At 39.5% G+C, this 24633-nt stretch overlaps 2 protein-coding genes and 1 long non-coding RNA gene across 4 annotated transcripts in view; 1 reads left to right on the top strand and 2 right to left on the bottom strand.

Annotated features, from left to right (window-relative positions):
• Positions 1 to 13024: 13024 nt before the first annotated feature.
• Positions 13025 to 13698, bottom strand: LOC124279941. Its single transcript, XR_006899534.1, has 2 exons — positions 13324 to 13698; positions 13025 to 13288 (listed from the first exon to the last, which is right to left on the bottom strand). It is a non-coding gene; the product is annotated as an uncharacterized LOC124279941 (long non-coding RNA).
• Positions 13699 to 13794: 96 nt separating this feature from the next.
• On the bottom strand, positions 13795 to 19333 carry LOC124279939. 2 transcript variants are annotated; one of them, XM_046715819.1, is made up of 3 exons: positions 19105 to 19333; positions 17469 to 17725; positions 13795 to 14616 (listed from the first exon to the last, which is right to left on the bottom strand). In XM_046715819.1, exons 2-3 carry the CDS (start codon positions 17707 to 17709, stop codon positions 13859 to 13861), a joined length of 999 nt encoding a protein of 332 aa, XP_046571775.1. In that variant the 5' UTR covers positions 17710 to 17725; positions 19105 to 19333; the 3' UTR covers positions 13795 to 13858. The 2 variants fall into 2 exon arrangements, with proteins under 2 accessions (XP_046571775.1, XP_046571776.1); XM_046715820.1 differs by having other exon boundaries at positions 19285 to 19330.
• Positions 19334 to 19352: 19 nt separating this feature from the next.
• The window catches only part of LOC124279938 (glycogenin-1-like), a 47146-nt gene continuing 41865 nt past the window's right edge, over positions 19353 to 24633 (top strand). Inside the window, exon 1 of the mRNA XM_046715817.1 lies at positions 19353 to 19414. Coding sequence (XP_046571773.1) covers positions 19402 to 19414 — 13 coding nt within the window. The 5' untranslated portion in view covers positions 19353 to 19401. The remainder of the gene's footprint in view (positions 19415 to 24633) is intronic.

Raw genomic sequence — 24633 nt, 5'->3', positions numbered from 1 at the left:
ATTGAGTCACTATTGCTATTAGTATGGGACACAGTTTGATTCTGCCATGGCTTGAGAGAGGACTGCACAAGCTGGCTGCACTACAACACTCATTGCTGATCACAAGCCTAGCTTTGACCACATGTACTGCTACTTTCATATGTGTGTCTCCATTTTGTCATTTTGAAGTTGTATAATAAAGTCTATGAGATAATTAGGTGGTGTTTGTATTTACTGTAGAATCTGTATGAAAACTTATATGGATGTTGTTCTGTCAGCAGCAGTTACTGTCAGGCAGAAATGTATATAAGTTAACAGTTTTATACACACATATTTCAAGTAAACTATGGATTAGATTTAAACATCATATTATGTGTGTGTATGAGTGAGGGTATGGTCAGGTAAAATGGGGTTTAGCATCAAGTTCAAGATTTTTGCATTTGTAGTATCTTTGTCAGTTGAGAGAAAGAGGAAGGTGTGATTAAAGGAATGGGGTTTAGTATCATGTTCAAGATTATTGGATTTTTATGATGACGTGTGTGTGAGTGCATATTTGTTTGCACTGAATTAAAAGTCCAGATAAGTGCTGTTTTTTTTCTAGTTCTAGCCCATTGAGATAAAATTATAGGCTTAAACATTCCCTCTGGATTATTGTTGCCTTATTCCTGTGGATTCCACAGACACAGAATGGAAATGGGTGTTGTCGATCTCGTCTCCACTCGACAATCTGTTATGCTTGGCATTGTATAAGGTACCTATAGATTTTCGTCATCGGAGCTTATTACTTCGTCTACTACTTTCCTCTTAACCAGTTACATTGCTACTTGCTAACTTGGTTTCTATGCGATGACTGCTCGGAGCTCCTTCTATACCTGAACTGTCTTACTTAGTTTTGTTTGTCGTTATTAAACAATCAACATTTGATGTCTTCATGGAAGTTCCAACCTGACGTTGACTCACAAAACATGTCAATGACTCCTTCTCATATGACACTAGAGAGTCATTATGACTCCTAATTTTTTATGCCTACGACAAACTTTGAGTCAGGGAGTTGTCGCTCTCATCTCCACTGAACAATCTGTTCCACTTGGCCTGGTACAAATGGATACAAATGTATATATTTTTTCATCATCTGAGCCTATTCTTTGTCTACTACTTGATAGGATGGGGTTGTGTTTTCCCCGCCAGTGCTTCAAAGTTGATAGGGATTTCTCACACCTGCTTGAAATTATCCCAAACTTTCGTTCACAAATCACGTTACTCCTAGTCCTAGGGAGTTTTAGGTTTTAGACCATGCATACTAGATCGATATCCATACGGCGGTTGCCTTGTCTTGGGAATTGGGTAGCTTCCTCACCCAGGTTTTGAGGATTATGTGGCAATGAATCACGATACCATGGTGGCCATGTCAGCCCACGATGGATGCGTGCCCCTTCCTCTTTGGACGTCGTTTTTCAGGCATTTTTCCGATGCCAATCACCCTTAAGTGATTGGGTTAGACCATTTGGCAGCTATAGAACTATCTCACCTCTTGACTGGAGTTAAGAATCTTCCAGAACAATCCAATGAGGACATTGTTTCACCAATCTCGATATCGATGCTCCATTTTTTATGTTGAGGGGTATTCAGATTCAGGGCTATCTCAACGATTTCTTAGCAGATTTCTACTTTATCTTCGTGATGTTAAGACACTGAAACACAGTACTATGGTGGGCTACAGATCAGCAATTGCTTCTGTTTGAGATATACACGGACTAGCAGTGGTTTTAACAGCTTGCTCTACAAGCTGATTAGATCTTTCCGGTTAAGATTTTTTTTTTTATCAGCACCTAATCCTACAATCTTCCCCAAGTTGGCTTTATGTCTGATTCTGTAGTCTCTCCAGAAGTCTTCCAAACCTATGCAGGAAATTTCATTGACATTTCTTCTCCTTAAAAGGTGGGTTTTCTACTTGTCATTGAAACAGCTTCCAGTTCCAGAATATCAGATTTTTTTGCCATAGACTTTAGTCAATCACCTTTACAGGAGGATATCGATGGCTCTCATGTAGAACTTTACCAGCTTTTTCTTGCCAAGAATCAGGCTTCTGCTAGCGGTCTCTCGGCCACAGAGTAGACCAGATACAAGTATTCCCTGCCTCTGCCTCTAGATCAGATAGAACTAGATTCCTATGACCTATTCGAGCTCTGAGATGGTATATCCAGCATACTCTCCACATCAGACGTAGTTGCCGCTGTCTTTTTATCTCATGCAAGTCAATTGTTGATTTGGAGATCTTGATTAAATATTATATCGTCTTGGCTTAGGAAGACATTCACTTTTGTTTACCAGGACTGTGACCCCAACTTAGTGAACAATTGTTTTTCCCTGCATGAGACCAGGGCCTGGCTGTCGTCACTTGCTGCTTGGGGGGTCCATTTCAATAGATCAGATTGTTGCTGGATGCTGGTGGAACATATCTAATCCCTACACCAAATTGCTTTTGCGCAACATCACTCCATCCTTTGAGAGCCTACTAACAATGGAACCTCTAGTGGCAGTGCAGCGCCTCTTATCCCTTGAGGGGGGAAAAAGAAAAGTGTGTGTGTGTGTGAAGATATATCCAAACCCAGCAGTGGTTCACTATTTTGGACTGAGGGAGGAAACAGGTTAACAGTAAACGGAAGGATGAGGATCTTTGAAGAACCTTATCTACTAATATTTATCACCAGTAAGTGGAATTATTATATCCGCTGCAGTTTATTACTCCAGTTAAATAATCTACGAGAAGTCTTGAAATCACTTACCGGAAGTGACTTCATGAACCGGAAGTGACGTCATCAAACAGGAAGTGACGTCACAGAAACCGGTTAAAATGAGAATCAGTCACATAGACTATTACAGAACTGGATATGTCGCTTGGACCGGAAGTGACGTCACAGTCTTCTCCAAACACCAAATATAACTCCCTAACGAGTATGATCCTTCCCTTTAGGTAATTGAATACTAGAATATCCAGGGAATGATCTAGGTAATCCATATATATTACATTTCATCACCTAAGTCATAGTTATCCTAATTGTTATGTCATAGACTAAAACGGGATAATTAGTGGTATTGCTGTATTCATCATCTGCATAAACCCTCCTTCCCTATGTGTGAACCTGGCAACCATAATCCAGAGGGAATGTTTACGCCTATAATTAGGAACAATTATGGATTAGTAATTATTAGTAAACTTACCTCTGGATTATGGGATCTAGTGCCCACCCTACCTCCACACGAGGAGATGCAGAAGATGTCAATTTTCTTAAGAAACATTATGAGAGGTTTTCAACAAACTACGTTGTGACGTCACAGCTAAGGGAGATAACTGCATAACTCTTTTAAGCATACCACTAGGGATAGCTATGACTTATTTACAAAATTTCATTTCCATTCTGTATGTGTCTGTGGAATCCACAGGAATAAGGCAACATAACTCTAAAACTTCTTGACCCATCTTCACCAAATTTGCTATACTGCCCCTCCATATCATGTAGATGTGCCTTTTGGGGGTTTGAACCTTCTTTTCCATTTATTTGTTTTCAAGAAATATAGATTTTGTTACTAACCATATTTAATTATTGAGTTTTGGTCATGTGGCCACAATTTGGGTATGAACCAGTCTGGTGAGCATGAGTGGCTATGTTTATCCGCAAGTGCAGTGTAGGCAGATTCATCAGCACAAGTTAAATGAATAAAGCCATTCATGTGCATTTCAGAGCTAATAAATGTAGCCACTTTGAGTCTCCTAACTGTCAAGACTGTTGATTTTGACCACGTGATCATAAAGTCTGGGACAGCCAAACCTGTATTACTTCAGCAAAATCAAAGCAGGCGGTAGGTAATGAAGTCTGGGACAGCCAAACCTGCATTACTTCAGCAAAATCATACCAGGCGGTAGGTAATCAAGTCTGGGACAGCCAAACCTGCATTACTTCAGCAAAATCAAAGCAGGCGGTAGGTAATGAAGTCTGGGACAGCCAAACCTGCATTACTTCAGCAAAATCATAATAATCAAGTCTGGGACAGCCAAACCTGTATTACTTCAGCAAAATCATAGCAGGCGGTAGGTAATCAAGTCTGGGACAGCCAAACCTGTATTACTTCAGCAAAATCATAGCAGGCGGTAGGTAATCAAGTCTGGGACAGCCAAACCTGTATTACTTCAGCAAAATCATAGCAGGCGGTAGGTAATCAAGTCTGGGACAGCCAAACCTGTATTACTACAAAATCAGCAAAATCACAGCCAAACATTACTTCAGCAAAATCATAGCAGGCAGTAGGTAATCAAGTCTGGGACAGCCAAACCTGTATTACTTCAGCAAAATCATAGCAGGCGGTAGGTAATGAAGTCTGGGACAGCCAAACCTGTATTACTTCAGCAAAATCATAGCAGGCAGTAGGTAATGAAGTCTGGGACAGCCAAACCTGTATTACTTCAGCAAAATCATAGCAGGCGGTAGGTAATCAAGTCTGGGACAGCCAAACCTGTATTACTTCAGCAAAATCATAGCAGGCGGTAGGTAATCAAGTCTGGGACAGCCAAACCTGCCAAACCTGCATTACTTCAGCAAAATCATATAGCAGGCTGTAGGTAATGAAGTCTGGGACAGCCAAACCTGTATTACTTCAGCAAAATCATAGCAACCTGTAGGTAATGAAGTCTGGGACAGCCAAACCTGTATTACTTCAGCAAAATCACAGGTAGGTGATAATAATGTCTGGGACAGCCAAACCTGTATTACTTCAGCAAAATCATAGCAGTGTAGGTAATCAGCCAAGTCTGGGACAGCCAAACCTGTATTACTTCAGCAAAATCATAGCAGGCAAGTCTGTACAGGTATTACTTCAAAAATCATAGCTAGGTAGGTGGGACAGCCAAACCTGTATTACTTCAGCAAAATCATAGCAGGCGGTAGGTAATCAAGTCTGGGACAGCCAAACCTGTATTACTTCAGCAAAATCATAGCAGGCGGTAGGTAATCAAGTCTGGGACAGCCAAACCTGTATTACTTCAGCAAAATCATAGCAGTCTGGGACAGCCAAACCTGTATTACTTCAGCAAAATCATAATAATCAAGTCTGGGACAGCCAAACCTGTATTACTTCAGCAAAATCATAGCAGGCGGTAGGTAATCAAGTCTGGGACAGCCAAACCTGTATTACTTCAGCAAAATCATAGCAGGCGGTAGGTAATCAAGTCTGGGACAGCCAAACCTGCATTACTTCAGCAAAATCATAGCAGGCGGTAGGTAATCTAGTCTGAAACAGCCAAACCTGCATTACTTCAGCAAAATCATAGCAGGCGGTAGGTAATCTAGTCTGGGACAGCCAAACCTGCATTACTTCAGCAAAATCATAGCAGTGCTAGTCTGGGACAGGTAATACTTCAGCAAAATCATAGCAGGCGGTAGGTCATCAAGTCTGGGACAGCCAAACCTGTAAGGGCAAAGGCGCGTGCCACCAGGACACAATGACCTCAATCAGCCAAATCCCGACAATCTGTTTCCTGAGATGTACGACAGCCTGGTACCTCTTGGCAAAGTAAACTCAATAATAATAATAATAATAATAATAATAATATTGCAGGAAGATTACAGTAATAGCCATTACTGTCTATGGAGAGGCGGATTGCAGGAGGAAGATTACGGAAAGAGAGATTGCCGTGTTTTAAGGAGGAAGATTACAGCAACAGAAACTGCTGTGTGCCATGCTGGATGCCACAGAAATAAAGATGGCTGGCTATAAGAAGATAAACTGTACTAATATAGTTTTCTGACTTGTAGGGGGAGGTATCAACACCACAAACTGCTGTGCACGATGAGGATGGTTACAGCTGTAAAATGAAGTCTGTGAACGGAGAGATTTCAGGAATAGGGATAACAGTAATGAATTTTGCCTTAATAAAGTGATGTCTATGGTGAGTTTTCTAGGATAAAAAGTCACTTTCTGTTAGGGCGAATAAGTATTGTAGACTAACGCCAGCGGTGTCAACATGCAATTATGGAACAAGGACACCGACGACCTCAGCTACCACTACAGCTGCCTTTCTACGGCGACTGGGGTATTAGTGGGTAGGGGCATCACCCATAGATCATTCTTTCACTTCACCACAGATGCGGAAGGTTATACTTCCCTTGCTACTCGGAACATTCTGACCAGCAAAATAAACCCACTATATCTACTGATCACATTCTTCACATGGAAGTCCTACATCGTATGGCTTTCTGGAAATGGAGCCCACGTGACCACGGACAACTGTAGCTTATAACCCATACCCGGGCACCTAGGTCGTCGGTTTGGTCTTTATATGGTTGGACGCATACTTTCTGTTGACAGCATTGGCTTGTGTCTCACAATTCTTCAAAGATGGCAAAGACAGCTACAGAGACTGTAGATCATGATGAAGATTACAGGCATTAAGATTATGTCATCTTCATAAGCAAGATGAAAATATTAAGAATACTTACTCTTCTGTGAAAAGGACCAGGAACAGCAATAGAGAACGTTGTGTATTACGAGGGTGTTAACAGCAATCGAGAATGCTGTTTATGAAACGGGATTTTAACAGCAATCGAAACTGCTGTGTATGAAACGGGATTTTAACAGTAATCGAAAATGCTGTGTATGAAACGGGAGATAACAGCAATAAAGACAGGGGAGATTCACGCCATATCAATCAGCTTGATGTGATGAACAGTAGAGCACTTCAGCCAATCATCTAAAAATCTATGGTCATCTGACCTTCAACGACCAATGCAAATCTCACTCAGATGTCCATGTATACCGTTAAGCGGCCTTCACACGTGTTGTCAAACTTCAGTTTGCCATGTGAAGGCCACATAAAGTTATTTCTTTCATCAAAGATATAAAATACCTTGTTGAGCACACCTTGGTATAGTGCAAAGTCGTCTAGTTATATGCTGGACTAACGCCATTCCAGCCTTTAGCGCAAAAAGAAAGTATCAACCTGTTTAATAGCAGTGTATCATATAACTCATTCAGATGAAAACTGGTGGTTTATCTGGTCGTTAGAGTTTTTTGTGCTTTATATCTAAAAGGAAATACAGTATGTGAATTGATATTAAAAAAACTAAAAAAACTTTGGGGTTTTTTTTTATTAAAAACTCGACATGGTTTCTTTACACTCTTGAAGTTATATTATTGTACTCAAACAAACTTTCTGCTGATTCTCCAACAATTTATGCCAGTTACAGAAACTGCAGGTGCTTCCTCTGTCATAGGATGCAATTATTTGGGAGAAGTGTCTCCTTGTTTGAAAGATGATGTAGTGCCACTATACCGAATGCAGTACCTCTATAGAAACTTCGTATTTAAATTTATTAATTTATTAATTATTTTAATTCAATATCCCCCAACTGTTTTGTTCACTATGTTAAGAATCTTTAATGAAGTACAATTTCAGGATTACTTCCCTACTCCTGACAACTACGCTGTTATAACAACCTGGACTTACTACGGGTCGTAGCAGCACTTTTTATTCGTGCAATACCTTGCAAATCGAGAATATGTCAACGATCCGACTTGCGTCTTAACTGCTTGCCCAATGTCACTAAGCATGGATGTTTCTGTCTGATTCCAGCACCGTTTACAGGATTCAAGAGCAGAGCACTCGCGGCGCCCAAGACATTCCCATGTGACACATTTGTGGAACATGGTTCGTTATTTAATGTTCCTGCCACACATTTCAACCCACTGTATTGTAATCCTGTGTATTTCAGTATATGGTGTATATCGTGTCTGGTTATTTAATGATTCGCGTTTGATCTATACAATCAACACTCAACACAAGACACTCTATTCCGTACTTTGACAATTCTGAAAATAATGTAAGCTTATAAATGAAAGCATGGGAAGGTAACCGATAAAACATAACATATTTTAAATATTTTAATAATAATTTTTAATAATACTTGCCTGTATATAAACTGTATAGTCATTGGCTGCATGTATTGGGATTTCACAGTGACATATTCTAGTGATGACAGTTTCTCGTTTCACTCTACCAGTACACGGTTTCCACAGTGACATATTCTAGTGATGACAGTTTCTCGTTTCACTCTACCAGTACACGGTTTCCACAGTGACATATTCTAGTGATGACAGTTTCTCGTTTCACTCTACCAGTACACGGTTTCCGGTTCGCCTCGACAATGTTTTTAGGTTTGTCAGCAGTACACCCATGTTTCACCAAAGTGGTAAACTTCTCAGACACAAACACACACCCACCCCAACACACGCACGCACGCATGCACACACACAAACACACTAAACTGACAAGCGTGATCTAACTGTAAAACTGTTTATAATGGCATACAACAAAACTCACCCTCCCAAACAACTTTATATATACTCTACACTCTCCAACCTTCAAATAGTTTAAGGGGCGGTGGGGTAGCCTAGTGGTTAAAGCGTTGGCTCGTCACGCCGAAGACCCGGGTTCGAATCCCCACATGGGTACAATGTGTGAAGCCCATTTCTGGTGTCCCCCGCCGTGATGTTGCTGGAATATTGCTAAAAGCTGCATAAAACCAAAAAACTTAGTCAGTCAGTCGAATAGTTTTACATATACACATGCAGATAATAAGCGTTAGCTCCTATAACTGTCTGGCCACAGAAACACTTTAGAGTTTGATTTGTTCGGCGGGTTACGTTATCAAAATATACATCCCAAAAAAAGAAACGCATAGGCGATTCGTATTTTTAAACATCTATCAATTACCTATTGTGTTCAAACAATCGTCAAATATGTAACAAAAGTGTTGATAACGTGCTTTTACACAAATGCACAAGTAAAAATCGAAATTACCTGAAAATGTGGATTTTGATGAGATTTCTTACAAGGATTAAAAAAGGCATCGCCACAACGCTACAGAGATAACCTTCCAGTTGAAATTGTGCAGCAAAGAGCATGCACTGTCTGGCAAATAACAATCCAGATTACTTTCGGAAATTGGCATTCGTTTTGTAGGAGTTTCAAGGTCAAATCACTACGCCACATCTTGACTCTGCGACACGGAACATCGCCATTGAAAGAATGCACGCTGGAGATTACCAATCTTCTGTTGCCAGGCGTCTGAGTTTTAGTCTGAACACGATATCACGGATTGCAGCTCGTTACAACCAAATAGGTACAACAAATGACCGTCCCCGTACAGGCAGACCTCGAGTCACCACTGCAGCACAAGATCGGTACATCCGGGGTACTACATTTGTGTGATCGTAGTGCCACGGGTGAGAGCACAGCAGCCAGGGTGCCTGGACTTCGGAGGATATCCGGTCAAACTGTACGGAACAGGTTGAAAGAGATTTGTTTGAGAGCCAGGGACCGTGCTACGTCGTCACCATCGCGTTCAGCGTCTCCGTTATCTAAAAGTATCCACTTAAATTGGTTGTATAGACATTACCTTCTTCTAAACTGGTGTAAAAATTCATTTTGTCTATTTGTGGACGAGTTATACATGTTTGAAAATACAACATTTTCGCAACAGATTTCTGGCATATGCGTTTCTTTTTTGGGAAACTTTGAAAAACCCAGCAAAAACTCCCAACCACATCCAACTGTGATATCCGTATCATCTTGACACATCATTATCGAATGAACATTTCTTCATTGTTTCAGCCGCCATACCAATTGGGTGCAGAATTAGTTCTGGCCGGAGTTTAATTTATTAACGTTGACAGTTAATTATTGACATGTGTAACACGAAGTACATACGCAGTTTCGTGACTGAAATACCTGGCATAGCAGATGATTGGAAACTTGATGATGCGGCGTAAAGCAGTATTCATTCGTTCATCTGTCATAACAGCGTTAAAACCAACTCGCAGAGAAACATATATATTGATTTTCAGACGCTTAAACCAATAAAAACACAATGGTGTGAACTAACCTCTCTTTGAGTCCCGAAAAAGGTTGGGCTCGATTTCTTGTCGATGACGTCCCTGGTCAGAATTATCAATTCAATAGGGGAAACTTCAGGAAAGTACATGATTCATTTCTCGGAAAGTTAAACTGAACTTTCTCCACATTCCAGTTCGAATACACAGACTAAACAGTTCTTTTTCAGATCATATTTCAGCATTCGTGGAATAACTTGTCTCAAATTGTCGTCTGAAATAAGCGCTGCGTAAATCTCGTGCAACGGATATAAGCTGTGATTGGCTGTCACCGAATATGCGGAATCACGTGATATTGCCATCGAACACCTGCAGTGAAATATATTCCACTATCCGAGAGTGTTTTGACACATGTTTGTATACGTATTTGGTTGTCAGGAAAACCAGGCCAACGTCTGTTTTATGAGTGGGCTCACTTTAGTTTTCTTTTAAAAAGTGATTTGAGAGATAAACAGAAATTATAAGCCGGTTGTGTTATTGTATCGTAAAATACAATTTGTAAATTAGGATATGCAAGCCTTTGGTTAGACTGGGTTTTTGATATATGAGGTTTACTGCAAACAAACGATGGTAAAAGTCTAAAAATATACAAAGTTTACAAGAAATATATACTAAACAGCAAAAGAAACGTCAGTTTGGAATTTTCCTTCGCTGAAAAGGATAACTGTAAACTCATTTAATGTTTTGATTGAATATTTTTGACAACATCTCCAACTTTACCTGAGCAAAGACATCCCTTCCCAAACTCCCAGAATGGAACCCAGAAAATGGTCCCAAAAAAACCAACCTGATCTTGGAGATGGTACGGTGTTCTCCATGTTTTTCATGCAACTCATGCTGCACGTGCTGTTCACAAGGACCAGCCCTATAAAATGCACCCCCAAACCTGGTTGAAACAATCACATTACGTCAGCAGGATGCCCCTACTCACGACAGCTCAGAGGAACCAGGCGCTAGGCAGACTTGAAGATGGCCACACTGCACAAGCCGTTGCCGATCACTTCCAGGTCAACGTTCGGACCATCTACAGGCTGCAGCAACGTTTCCGGGCCACCAACACCACAAATGATCGCCCCGTACTGGCAGACCAAGGGTGACCACAAGACAAGACCGCCATGTTGTGAGACAGCATGTACAGAATCCCTTCATGCAGGCATCCGAAACAGCACACCAGACAGTGGGAACACACGGAAGACCAATTAGTATACTGATACAGTACGCCGACGTCTTAACAGCGGGAACCGCCATTGCCGTAGACCTTACCGAGGACCTATCGTCACCCCTCGTCATCTGCGTGAACGTCTACAGTTTGCCCTACAACACCAAAACTGGCGATACAGGCAACGGAGAACTGTTCTGTTCACAGATGAGAGTCGGTACTGCGTAACAACTGCAGATGGCAGAACAAGAATATGGCGACGACGTGACCAGCGTTACTCAGACCAATGGGAGGTGCTATCATGGTATGGTGGAATAGGCCTGAACCAGAGAGTGGGTCCTGTGGTGTTCCAGAACCTTGGTCCAGGGAGAGGAGGTGGCATCACAGCGGTGCGCTACATCGACCAAGGTCTCAGACCCCACGTCAAACCACATTTCGCATGTCACCGGAACATTTTCCAGCATGATAACGCCCGGGCCCATACTGCCAAAGCTACACGCGACTTCCTACAGGACAACGGTGTCAACATTATGCAGTGGTCAGCCCTTAGTCCTGATTTAAACCCAATTGAACATCTTTGGGATGAAATTCAGAGGAGACTGAATAATGTAATACCAAGGCCGAACACAGCCGATTTATTGAGCCAGGCCTTTCTCAGAGTGTGGTTCCAGGTGCCAATGGCCTTCATCAACCGATTGGTGCACTCCATGCATAGACGCTGTGCTGCAGTTATTGCCGCCGTGGTGGTCACACTAGATACTGAAGTCAAGAGAGTCTGAATGGACTGCAAACGTTCAAGTAATGTCTTGGAATTGTGCAGAGTTATTCATTGATGTGTCAGGATATTGTACACAAAACATGTTTTTGATCCACTTAAATTATTATGTCCATTTCTGTAATGATTTGATTACAGTGCCTATCTAATTTTGAATTCGTACTGACGGGGTTTTTTTTTGCTGCTGAGTATAGAAACCGCGTAGGAATATAAAGTTTGAGTGAACTGCCCTACTTACGATATAGTGCTAGTAGTTTTGTAGCTATGTCTGTTCATAAGCACACACATTCAGGAAACAACTGTCTTGAGTCATTCAGGGAACCCTAAACGAAAGCGTTTGAGCAAGCATACATCTCAGATCTTACTAACAGTAGTTCCTACTTGTCGCCCTCATTTGCACATTTTACCCGTAAAGGTCCGGGTTAGAATATTGATCTTCAGTAACCCATGCTTTTCATAAGAGGCGAATAACGGGATCGGGTGGTCAGGCTTGCGGACTTGGTTGACACACGTCATCATATCCCAATTGCGCAGATCGATGCTCATGCTGTTGATCACTGGATTGTCTGGTCCAGCCCGATTATTTACAGACCGCTGCCATATAGCTGGAATATTGCTGAGTGTGGCGTAAAACTAAACTCACTCACCATTTGCATTTTTATCACATCGTGATACCAAATTTACTGGATGGGTTGTATCACAAACCCTGTTCTATACATTAAACTTTTCGAGCAATCGTACCACCTACATGTGCTTCCTTGTTCACCCAGTTTCTGTGTCTAGGTTTGTCAGCACCAAACCTATGCTCCAGGTTTCATCGAAGTCTGAGACCTGCATCAGTTTCCCACCCGCCCACACAGATGTAACCAATACTGTTTGAAGGGGCGTCAGGGCCAGCTCCCTCACTACATGTATTCAAGATGGATGCTGATGTCAAGATTGTCAGGTCTAAACACGATTATTTACAGACACCCTCACTGAGCTGCTACATCGCTGAGTGGGGAAACAGATACTGATATAACAGTCTCCTAGTATACTAGATACATGCTTTATAATAAAAATCGAGTGAGGTTACCTAAAGTTTTACCTCTGATTTGGGATTCATACTATGTGCTCGTTGATTATTACAGATCTGGTCTTGCTATTCACCTTCCAAACTAGCAATATTGTAGACATTTTAGTTTAAGTCCAAGGTGTAGTAAATCACTGAGCACAGTTCTGTCTGTTGGGCACTCCAAAGTGGTACATGTCTACAAAAATGTATCACATCCAGCTTTAATCCCATAAAAGGCTTACAACCTGTCGTGTAACTGAAAAACTTCACAGCAGTGGACACAAAAAAATCACCATATAATTCATGCAAAATATCTTCTGTCAGGAGTGATCTCCCCTTACCTACAACTCCAATGTATATTGGAAGTCACACTTTACTACAGTTTAAGGCACAATTGAACTGCCTTCCAACAGGAAGTATAGACGTGTGTTTGCTAGTGGCTAGAAGGAAATGCTGAGGTAAGAGAACTACAACCTCAGATATATACATGTGCAAGCTGTATCACCATGGCAAGTCAATATTTTTCTGCTGAATGTACTGCACGATTTTTGAATTTACCAAAGAATTTTGATAATTTTACCAAAGAATACCTGAAAGTTTTGCTATAAGTTTGCTTTAAAATACAATGTCACTCAAGTATTTAGAATGCGAAGACTTGAAAACATTTCTTTGGGATCCCAAAAATATGAATAACTAAGCCTTTTGATCTCTGGATGTGATAGTGTAACTGGTGCACCCACACTCCCCCTCAGTCAGGTGAGGGAGAATGTGGAAATACCCTTAATCCCTTAAAATACCCTTAATCCCTTAAAATACCTTAAAATACCCTTAATCCCTTAATTAAATAAATTCACCATCAATAAATAAGCCGGAAACAAATCAAAACATTCAAGATATATTACACAAATCACAGATATGAACAATGATATGCTCTTTGTTTCTTCCCTCACAAACTGAGATAGTCTATATTCTTCACTTGATCTTCATGCACTGCATTTGGGGCTATAATGTCGTGCAGTGGCAGACTTGCAAAATGGTGCCTCAAACTTGTCAGCGCTTTCTTGGAAATATCATGTGATTGTCTCTCCTTGGTAAGATCTTCAGACAACGACTTCACATGTTTTTGGAGACCGAAAATCATGCTTTCATACTTCACACGAGCATTCTCTTGTGCAAGTTGCTTCTCCTGAATTATCTCCCTTCCTGCTTCCTCAACCTTTATTTCCAGCCTCTCTCTAGCCAGTCTTTCTCGGTCAGTCTGGATCCTCAGATCCTGAGTTTCTTTCATCATGGAAGACTTTTCCTCACTGATTTCCTTCCACATTTCCGTCACAGCATCCACCTTTGCTGATGCAAATTCCAACTGCTCCTTTAAGTTATCACAATGAATTTTCAACCTCTTATTAGCCTTCTTAGCATCCTTAAAGCCACTTTCAGTTACTTCCAGCGCTTTTGTTTGCATTATATTATCATCCTCTAAAAGTTTATTTCTTCTCTGAGCTTCTCTTACTTCCACCTCCAACTCATGGATTCTTCCCCGGGCCGATTTGTAAACTTTTCGAAGGACATCAAGTTCATCAGTGTCCCAGATACAGCTTTCTTTCAGATCAACAGGCGACTCCGAGTCTTTGTGAATTTCCTTTTTGTCATCAAATGTGTCTTTCTTGCCAAGGTCTTCTTCAGGCTGCGATTCAGTTTTCTGTGCTGCAAACAACACAAGCAACAAATAAGTTTTGAAAATTTTATGGAGTGACGTCATTTGACGTTGTGTTTGGATATTTTAAAGCAGAAGCCAGGATAAAACATCCTGACTATTTAATAATTAACACACAATAAATGGAGACAACAGTACTAACTCAGTGACATCATTCAGTGAAATGAAGCAAATCAAGCCTTGCACATTCTCTTCTATTACAGTCAGTAAGGAAACAGCAGACTGTTGCGGACATGGTCTCTTATCTTATCAGTTGATGCACACCATTTCTTGGTGAGCTAACCAACTTCCATGGAATCATTTGCAATTCACTTATACAGAAACAGGAAGTGAATACTTCAAAACACATTCTTTCTAAAAGTGGATATTTCTATGTCCTCTTCAAAATGGTTTAAAAGCATTAATTATGAAAACAATTTCCCCAAATGCCAGACAAATGTTGATGTTTTGTTCCAATAAATGTCAGTCTATGATGAGTGATAAGGAGTCAGAGTATAGAGTTTGTTATGCGGAATGCAGTCTGTGGCCAATGTTAATGATGATAATAAGAGTCTCCATCATACCTCAATGACTGGTTCATTCAAGATTGCATAAATACTGCGGTATATGCTTATACAGTAATCAGGTTACCACACTAGAACTTTGCGAAATCCGAAGTTTATGGAAGTAAGTTATTTAAACTGTTCAGCTGATGTCATCTGTCTAAAAGTAATTGTTTAAGAATTGTTCATTGTTTTAAGATCTCAGAAAGGTAAAAATGTCAGGCCATCACTAAGCAGACATGGCTAAAATCTTCTGAACTTAAGTTTTAACTAAACCAATATAACAAGAGATGACAACTTGACATGATGTACACAATAGTGAAGTGAAGGCTCAAAGGAAGAGATTTCTCTAGATTATCTCCCCTTGATCACCAAAAGTTGCAAGATTTCAAATGTGTCTGTTTCCTAGGATATGGACTGTCACCCTCAGTCTCGCGGATTGTTTTCAGAACTGGTGATGAAGAAGACTATCATGTTTAAGGGTCATATAATGATAAAAAATGACCCAAAATGCCCTATCTATTAATCTAGCAGGATGATCTCTTCTTGACTATGAAGCACTATCATGCTCTTTCTTGTACAATATCCACATACAGTTGGGCACCGTTGTCTCCATATTCATGGGACCAAGAAAAAATATTGAGTTATCTGTACTTCTAGACATCCGACCAGGGCAAATCATCACATATCACTATGGAAGAAAACAAAACGCTTCTCAGTATGTTTTGATACAAAACTATAACCCGTTATCAGTACTAGGGCTGTAATGAATACACTATGTTGCGAATATGATACGTATCACGAATATTGGGTAACGAATACGAATAATTATTCACGAATACAATATTGTAGTTAGTGATTGATGCACAATATGGAAAGCCCATGTTGACAGTGTTAATTTGTCACAGCAATAACCAGTCATCTCATGACACTCAAATTTGGTGTGTAATAGTTATAGTTGACAGTAACATGTCCGCCCTTGGCAAACTAACATGACTTGCGCTACTACAAGGATAGTAAATAATGCATTCTTGCAAATCTCTTTTTGAAAAAGGACATAAGGGTTCAAGTAAAACACACTCCCTTAAAAAAATTGTAAATATTTATGAATATTCGGTTCTGGTGACCACGAATAACGAATTGAATTCATGAAGGGCTACTGTTCGATTCACCGAATATGCGAGTGAATCGTAACAGCCTTAGTGTATAGTCGAAACAGTGAGTACTTCCTAATTAATTCCTTCTTAATTAATCCTACTTAAATAACAAACAAGTGACACCTTCAACTCAATTAGCCCTAATTAGTTTACACTACCACATCCCTTTGATTAATGCAGCACTATGTGTAAACGTGTGGAAACAACCTCAGTTCAGAGGGATACTTGCCCATGAAAGGTAGGTGAATATCGAGTTTCTTTGCAAATATCGAGTTAAAAGGGTAAATTTGCTTGTTGGAACCATGAAATTAAATCAAGACATCCAAAATAAAGAGACATCCATATCAAATTAAAAGAGCTTGAATAATGATAAATTATGAAGGATTTTGCCAGGACCGAGATGTTACATCGAGACAACAGAGACATCGAGTTATCAGAGTTCGACACAACGGTGCTCAACTGTATTGTCTTTCACATGTACTGAAGAGTTCTGACTGATCTATCCACCTCATTTAATAGCTTCAGTACAAGCATGTTCTTCAAAATATGTTTCAGAATAATTATCCCAAATTACTGTCAAGAAAAAAAGCTTTTATAAAAAAAAGCCTGTATGATACAAACCAAACCTGAAACTAATGGTATCCTTGACTGAACCTAAATGTTAAAACTAACCCACTCAAAGATCACCCTTAAAGTTGAACACTTGTTTATCTTACAAGCAAACTTAATGTGAGAAATTTCTGATTCAAAGTCAGCATTTTCCAATTGTTTGTTTTTGTTTTCTGCTACATGATACGCATCAAGCATGTCAGCAACCCCGACTATCTGATCACATCAGTCGCCTCTTACAACAAGCATAGTCCCTCAAGACCAGTTCATGGAAACTTCATGGAGTCACTCTTCCACCATTACTGACAAAGTATGGGATGAACAGAACATTTATCATCTCATTGAAAAATTAAAAAATAGCTTAGAATTTGGTAAGAAGGAATACATACATCCTTCAGCTGGGTTGTATACTCCCCAGGGAGATGAGAATAACGAAAATAATTAATACTGATCCATTAATCAGAACAATTTCAAACTCATTTTTTGCAGAAATAGTGTTATACCAATGTATTGCTATTATTATTATTATCTCACCTGATAATTCTGCTATCTCTCTGTCCCATGTCTGTTGTTTCATTTCCGCATCCAGAATATTCATAACTCTGACTTTCTCATACACTTTCTGAATGGCCTCGGGGTCAAAAGCAGGCACCCGCTTGATCTTGCTTTTAATCGGCCCCTCATCTTGCAGTGCTGCAACATCGTCTACCGTAATGGGGAACGCTGGCTGAAACAGCTCTGCAATCCACTGTCCTGTCGTGTTGTTGTCCGACATGGTGCTGTTAATAACCCTGCAATAAATTTTAAAAACCCAAGTTCTTAAAATACACTTTTGAAAATATATATTGTGAAGCATCAATATGATCAAATTGTATTTAGGTGACGCATAAAACATATGAGCAAGTGAAAGACAAAAGGTGGCAGTTCAGAAGATATAGTATTTTGACCATTAACCAAGGGGACAAGGATGCTTTCATCCCCATGAGACTACCATCACCTTAACACATCATCTAGAATAACATGGTGTCAGTATCAATCATGGTGTAAAAACATTCAACAACACACAGTAACATGTTGTAAATAAACTCTGTAACCATGGTAACATGGTAAACACTGTGGTGTCAAAAGAATAAAAGAACTACCAAAGACTGAGTCCTGTGTAATTACTTACTGCTAATATGAAACTACCCGACAAAGTTCTAAAACAAACTTTTGAAAACTATGTTATACTACAATTATGTATTTTGTAACAAGGTCCATCAAAATACATTAAAAAAATGACTACATGCTTGTGTTAAGGTGTATCAGCCAGTTTGCAGCTATTCATGGGGATGAGAACATGAACAGTACAACCTCTCTATTTTCTTGATATTCTGAACTTCAAAGTTAGCAATGATAAACTACTTAGGCCACCATATTTGCTGATATACTACAGGTAGTTTATGTCTTTGAGGTCAAACACAAAGTTGTGTTTCTCCTTTATCACTAACCAGACTTAGGTTCTATATATCTTTGAGTCAGTAACATAGTTAAAAACTAAATTCGTGGTGCCTAAAGGGCACACTCTGAAAAAAAGTACTTGTTAAACACTTTCGGACAATGTTTATTTAAGCAAGGCAACCATACCTCCATGTTCTTTTCCACAAATTCTAAGCAAACTTTCTAAAATACAACTGCTTATTATCTAGCCTTGGTAAAATGGTATTTACCAAGTCCCAAGACAAAAAGCATGCTTCTACTTAGCACACTTCAATATTCCAAACACACAATAATCTTTAGGACTGCTCTGTGACAAACCTAAGGAAAGAAACATTTCTATCAAGCAAAGTGAAGGCCAGTTGGCAGCTTGAGCATGTTGAGATAGTGGTATAAGAACCTGCTATTCATAAACTGCTTTGTCACCTTTCTATCCCTGCAAACATTGAATACTTGAATAAAATTTATGTTCGCCGACTTAAAAAACAAAATCGGTTGGGTAATTAATGTTTATAAGCTTCACTTATAAGAATCTGTATTCAATCATTATCCTTTTATTTGCTCACTCACGAATGACTGCAGAGACTGAGTCTATACATTCATTGTTTCAAAAAGAAGAAAAATGGTGTGACAACTCAACAATTTAGCAGTTACTTTAAAGAGACTAACGAAAGTCTATCTAGTGATGACTTACGATCGTTCCCTCTCTGAGCGAGTCAGATTTAGGTACAAATCCAAAAAGGCTGATCTTATTTAACTTCAAACAGACTTCATACCCCATACATTTTCTATTTACAAAAAACCCGAAGATTGTTCCCCCGAGTAAGGAATGTTTAAGTTTCCTCTCTGTACTTTGAAAAGATTACTGCATTACGTTCAGACATGCAGACAGTCGAAGAGGCATTCCCAAAATACTGAGCACGTGATCGGAAGTTACACGTTGATTGGTTGAATTCTACTTCCGGCCAATCTGACAGTCAAGTGTTCGAAGATGGGGGAGAGAGGTACGTATGATATATTTACCGTTTATGCAGCAATTCGGTGTTGTTGAAATTTATACACTAATTATTGATATCAATGTCTATCGTATATGTTGATTGCTTCAGCTAACCATGTCGAGTTAGGAGATTTAGAGGGTGTTACATGAATGACCCTTCGCGCTCGTGCCTATTGCCGTGTATGGTTTTGCTTGGGGAACGTCTCACAAGCAGCGAAGCAACATGTGGTGCGTGCGTGATGGAATTGTGGCCGCGTTTGCTTTTGTAGGTGGCTCTGAATGTGTGCTACAAAGAATACAGACACACTAAGTTGAAAGCAAATATCGACGAAATAAGATTGTTACTGTTGACAGCTATTTAACATAGTCAAAGAGCGAGTTTAGAAATAGATTTTAAAAATGCCGATTTAGGATACAAAAATGTGGTTTGAATAACAAATTTCATGTTACATACTTTATTCCAGACATTGTTGGTTGTAGCTGTTGTCTGAATGAAGTGTCAAGGCAATTTTGACAAAATGAACTTGTACATTTCATGATTAGTTCATGGCCTTCAACAAATTAAATTCCGTCCTAAATTCCAATTCACACTCGCTTGGATTCAACAAGTTTGTACTAAACAAATTCAAAGATGGAAAAAATGATATTACCTTACATATCTCATACTCTGCTTCCAGCCCAGGAGAACTTTAACCCATGCTTGTCGCAAGACGAATAATGGGATTGGGTAGTCTAACTTGGTTGACACGTGATCATATCCCAATTGCGTAGATCGATGCTCCTGATGTTGATCACTAGTTTGTCTGGTCCATATCTCAATTATTTACAGCCCGTCACCATTTAGGTGGAATATTGCTGAGTGCAGTGTAAACAACAGCCAACCAACTGGCTAGGAATACAATACAAAAAAATTACAATGAGCAGGGCTTGATTTGCTTCATTTTACTGAATATCACTGATTTTGTACTCTTGTCTTCAAACCAACCAACCATACTCTACTTGAAACTGACTTTGTCCATCCACTTTCTGCTTGTTGCAGTCGACTAAATGGATAAGTGCCTTTTTGTACTGATGGCATTGAATACATGCTCATGATGTTAGTCACTGGATTGTCCATGTCAGTTTTTATTGTTGTGATTAAGCAAGGACAAAAATTATCAATACCAAATGTAAAATATTTGCTTTCACAATAGTCAGAACATTTCTGCTTGTAAGTTTACACAACAGTTGGTATGAAGCCTTGATGTGTGTAATTTCAAGGACACCTGACCACAACAGGAAGTGAATCTACTGGTCCTTCCTGTTTGTTTCCTTAATTGTGATGATTTCACACCAGACTGTTTCCATAGACATAGGGGTAGAGTTTGACATCCACAGTTTACACTGTGATTTCCATGAGATTTTATTATTAGAACAGTCCCGACAGAAACACGGCTTTTGGGATCAAGGTTATAATCTGTGTCCCAAGCAACCTACTCATGTTATAGAGCAGTGTTACTCCAGAAGATCTGTGTTTTAGTACTTTTACTTGTTTACTTGTTTATTTCTTTAATAGGCCAAAGGCCAACATGACAATTACATCATACATACTTCCAAAAGCGCATTGCCAACATTTGCCTCCCCCCATGCCCCCACCCAACCCAACCCACTTGCAAAGACCTTTCATGACAGAAGATAGCACTAGGAAGGAAATAAACATTCATGGATAATTCAGATTATAGTTTTGCTTTACCTGAAATATATGATAAACAAATTTGGCTAAGTTGAAGGTTAATACTTCAACTTTAGTTTGTAGAAGACTTATAAACTTCATCATGTTTGGAGACTTGTATACGTCCAGAGGTAGGTAGCGACGTCTAAATGTCAAGTACTTGACAAACCATGATAACATGATATTCATCCTCTATGTCATTTTTGCAAAAAGGACATAATCGATTTTCTAAAGCTACTTTTGGTCGAGCCCATCTTCCTTTCTCAATCATAAGTGAATGAGAAGATACTCGTAGGACTGGTCTTCAGCAACCCATGCTTGTCGTAACGGGCGATTAACGGGGATCAGGTGGTAAGGCTCACTGACTTGGTTCATGCTTGTCATTGTATCCCAGTTGCGTGGATCAATGCTCATGATGTCAGTCACTGATTGGTCCAGACTCAGTTATTCACAGCATCATATAGCTGCTATATTGCTGAGTGCGGCGTTAAAGAATCAACAAACTACAGGGCAGTGTGTGAAAACGTCTTAAAATATTGCAGGGCTCCAGATAAGGGCCGTACTGACGTATGTATGGACAAAAAATATGCACGATACGATAGGAAATAATTTTGAAAACGTAGCAGAAACGCACCACAGCAATGGTGTACGAATCATTTACAGACGTATTTATATGAAAAGGTATTGTTTTATTGTTTATTGACCTGTTTACACAAGAGTAGCAATGTTGTGGTGCATATACCAAACGAAACACAAGAATACTGATTACTAATTTCCATTCAGTACTCTAAATGTACTCTTAAGTTTTTCCAGTACTCCTATATTGAAAAAATAAGGAGTACGTTCTCCTGATGTTGAAAAATTATCTGGAGCCCTGATATTGCTAACGTCAAAAATGTTAAGTTACAGGCCGGTTTCACCAGCTTAACCTTGTGAAGCTTATTTTTCCAGAAGTTTGATCTGATTAAGGTATCAATTAAAAATCAATGCAGTCAAAATATATTATGAACATGATGACATGGGTTGTTTGATAAGTGAATGGGATGTTTTTGATAGTTGATGCTCTACAGAAACAGGAAGACGCCTGTGCTTTAATCATTTGTTAATGAATTTACAGGTTTGCTAGAATTTCGAGTTGACCAGGGCAGGGACATTTAACAATGTTCAGCCAGCCTAAAATTTTACTACCCACACTTCCACAGCTACTTGGACAAATGGCTATGTTGCACCATGTGTAGAAACCACTGAATCGATTGGGATTAGGCTTAGTGACTACTTTGTGTGACATCTTTACTGATGTTGAAGTGTTGTTGTTGCATGTCATCGTCTCCAAATTGTTCTGTATCGATCATTCGATGCTCACGGTGTCAAAATCTGGATTGTCTGGTGCAGACTTGATTATTTACACGCAGCTTTCATATAGCTTCAGTTTTAATAAGTTTACACGTTGTATAGTAGTGGTCAGATGAGTGTTAAAATGGCCATATTACCTGGGAAAATGTTACCTCGAGTCATGGGTTTACATTAATGACATAAGAATGACTTGATTTCCACATTTCTGAATCTTTCGTTGTTAAAATTCGATGAAAAACATCTTTGTGAATGAATTTCAGTGTAGAGTTGATGTTAATAGAAAATATATAATGAAGGGAACAAGAGAAAGTAGTGCAATACATATTACACTTCATACCATAATGCATTATAGATGTGGTTTTCTGGATATCGGGCCTAGAGGTTCACATAGAGCATATCAATGTATGTTGTTAAGAATTTGTTGCTCATGCCATGTAAACCTACATCCCAGGTGTAAATCTCAGCTCGCATGGTATCAGCTGAAGAACATTACTGGAATATGTTTGTACCCAAATGAGGAACAAGCCCTGGATCATGGTGTACAGCTGTGCTTCTAACATTGACGACATTTCTTCTCACCATTGTCTTGTTTGGGCTATGCTTGATCTCAACGTGTAACTGATTCTTGAGAAGCAGTGCTGTCATGATATGGTGGTTTGTCACTCTTAGCTGGCTGCAACGTAGTGGAAGTTGTAAAGCTGTCACTAGCAGGAAACGTACAAGTAGTGGGGGGCTGTGTCTGGTATATGATGAGCTTCTCTGTGTCAGCTGCATTGGGGCAGAATTGGAATCCTCATCTTCCCTAGACAAGGGACTGACTGTTACATTCCCTGCTGAGCTAGACTGGAAGTTTGTGACTTGATCGTAGCACCAGTATTGCAAATTGTGTCCCTTTATGTCCTGACTAGTGACCAATCCACCTCTCATATCACATTTTGTTCACAGAGTAGGGGATATATGATCGAAAAAGATTTTATTGTAAAATACAGCAAATCACTTGAGCACCTTGATAAAAGAACATGAAAAGATTTGGGAAATGTTCATAAGCACAGACTGTCAGTAGCCCTATTGTTTACGAACGTTGATTTCGTTATAGGAGTTTGATTGGACTATGAATTGATGAATCCATTCATCAGAACTTCACGTCTTCACTACTTCACTATGACCTGCACTACCTGTGCTTGTATTTACCACTTTGCAGGGCAGATGTTTTTTTAACCGTGAATCAAGCGAAACTCTGATTTCTGTCAGGAAGCAGGAAACCATCCCATGCTGACAGTGAGCTTACATTGTCGGCCTTCACAGTTGTGTACTTGCATACATAGTTTGATATTTGGGTAACTAAATTGTCACATAATTGATTAACCAATCAAGATGGAGCACGAATAAACTATGAAGTTGTGGAACATCCATGGGTTCAGTGATCACTAATATGTTACAGACCGAATAGGAATTATTACAATTTACAGTGTCAAGGTCCACTCAGTTAGGTGACCCAGTTTTGTTGTCATGGATTATAGGGGACTTAACCAGATTAGAGCATTGTCACTTCTGTCATTTTTTCCATCTAAATCAAACAGAAACATTATTTGTTACTGAACTTCCCTGTAGAATTTGGGTTAAATGCTACAAATGATAATTAAACTTGTGATATTTATTTACTGAAGATACCCGAGCACAGACAAAAATAGTCTAATATATCATGCTATGTTTTATATGAAAATTGTATTGCTGTATATCAGCATCAGGGGTGGAAATAACCCATTGCCCAACGCCCGAGTCTAGTGTTTTTTTTCTGTTGGGCAAGCAAATTTGTATATCACACTGTACCAGTGTCCAGTTGATATTCCAATGTTAATTATGTTGTTTATTAAAAAAGTCAACAAGAAAACATCTGTTATAGTGGAAAAATGATCAGGGCAAGTGATTTTACATGTGCCACTGTACCGGAGTGCACTAGCAATTTTAAAGTTATTTCCACCCCTGAGCATTGTTATGCTGTTCGTGTCATGCCAAACATCGAAAGTTCAGTGTAAGCTCATTGGTCAACATATGCCATAACCATCTGCTGTATGTACTGTTGTCAGGCATTGGCATGGTTCACTCCGAGGTCATGGGGGTTCTTTATCAATACTCCACACACTCGCTCCTTCTGGAGGAGC

This window comes from Haliotis rubra, unplaced genomic scaffold, assembly GCF_003918875.1.
Source record: "Haliotis rubra isolate DU_JTF1 unplaced genomic scaffold, ASM391887v1 Scf259, whole genome shotgun sequence".
Taxonomy (NCBI): Eukaryota; Metazoa; Mollusca; class Gastropoda; order Lepetellida; family Haliotidae; genus Haliotis; species Haliotis rubra.
Note: the sequence above shows the minus strand (reverse complement) of the source record. Positions and strands in the feature narration are given on the sequence as shown.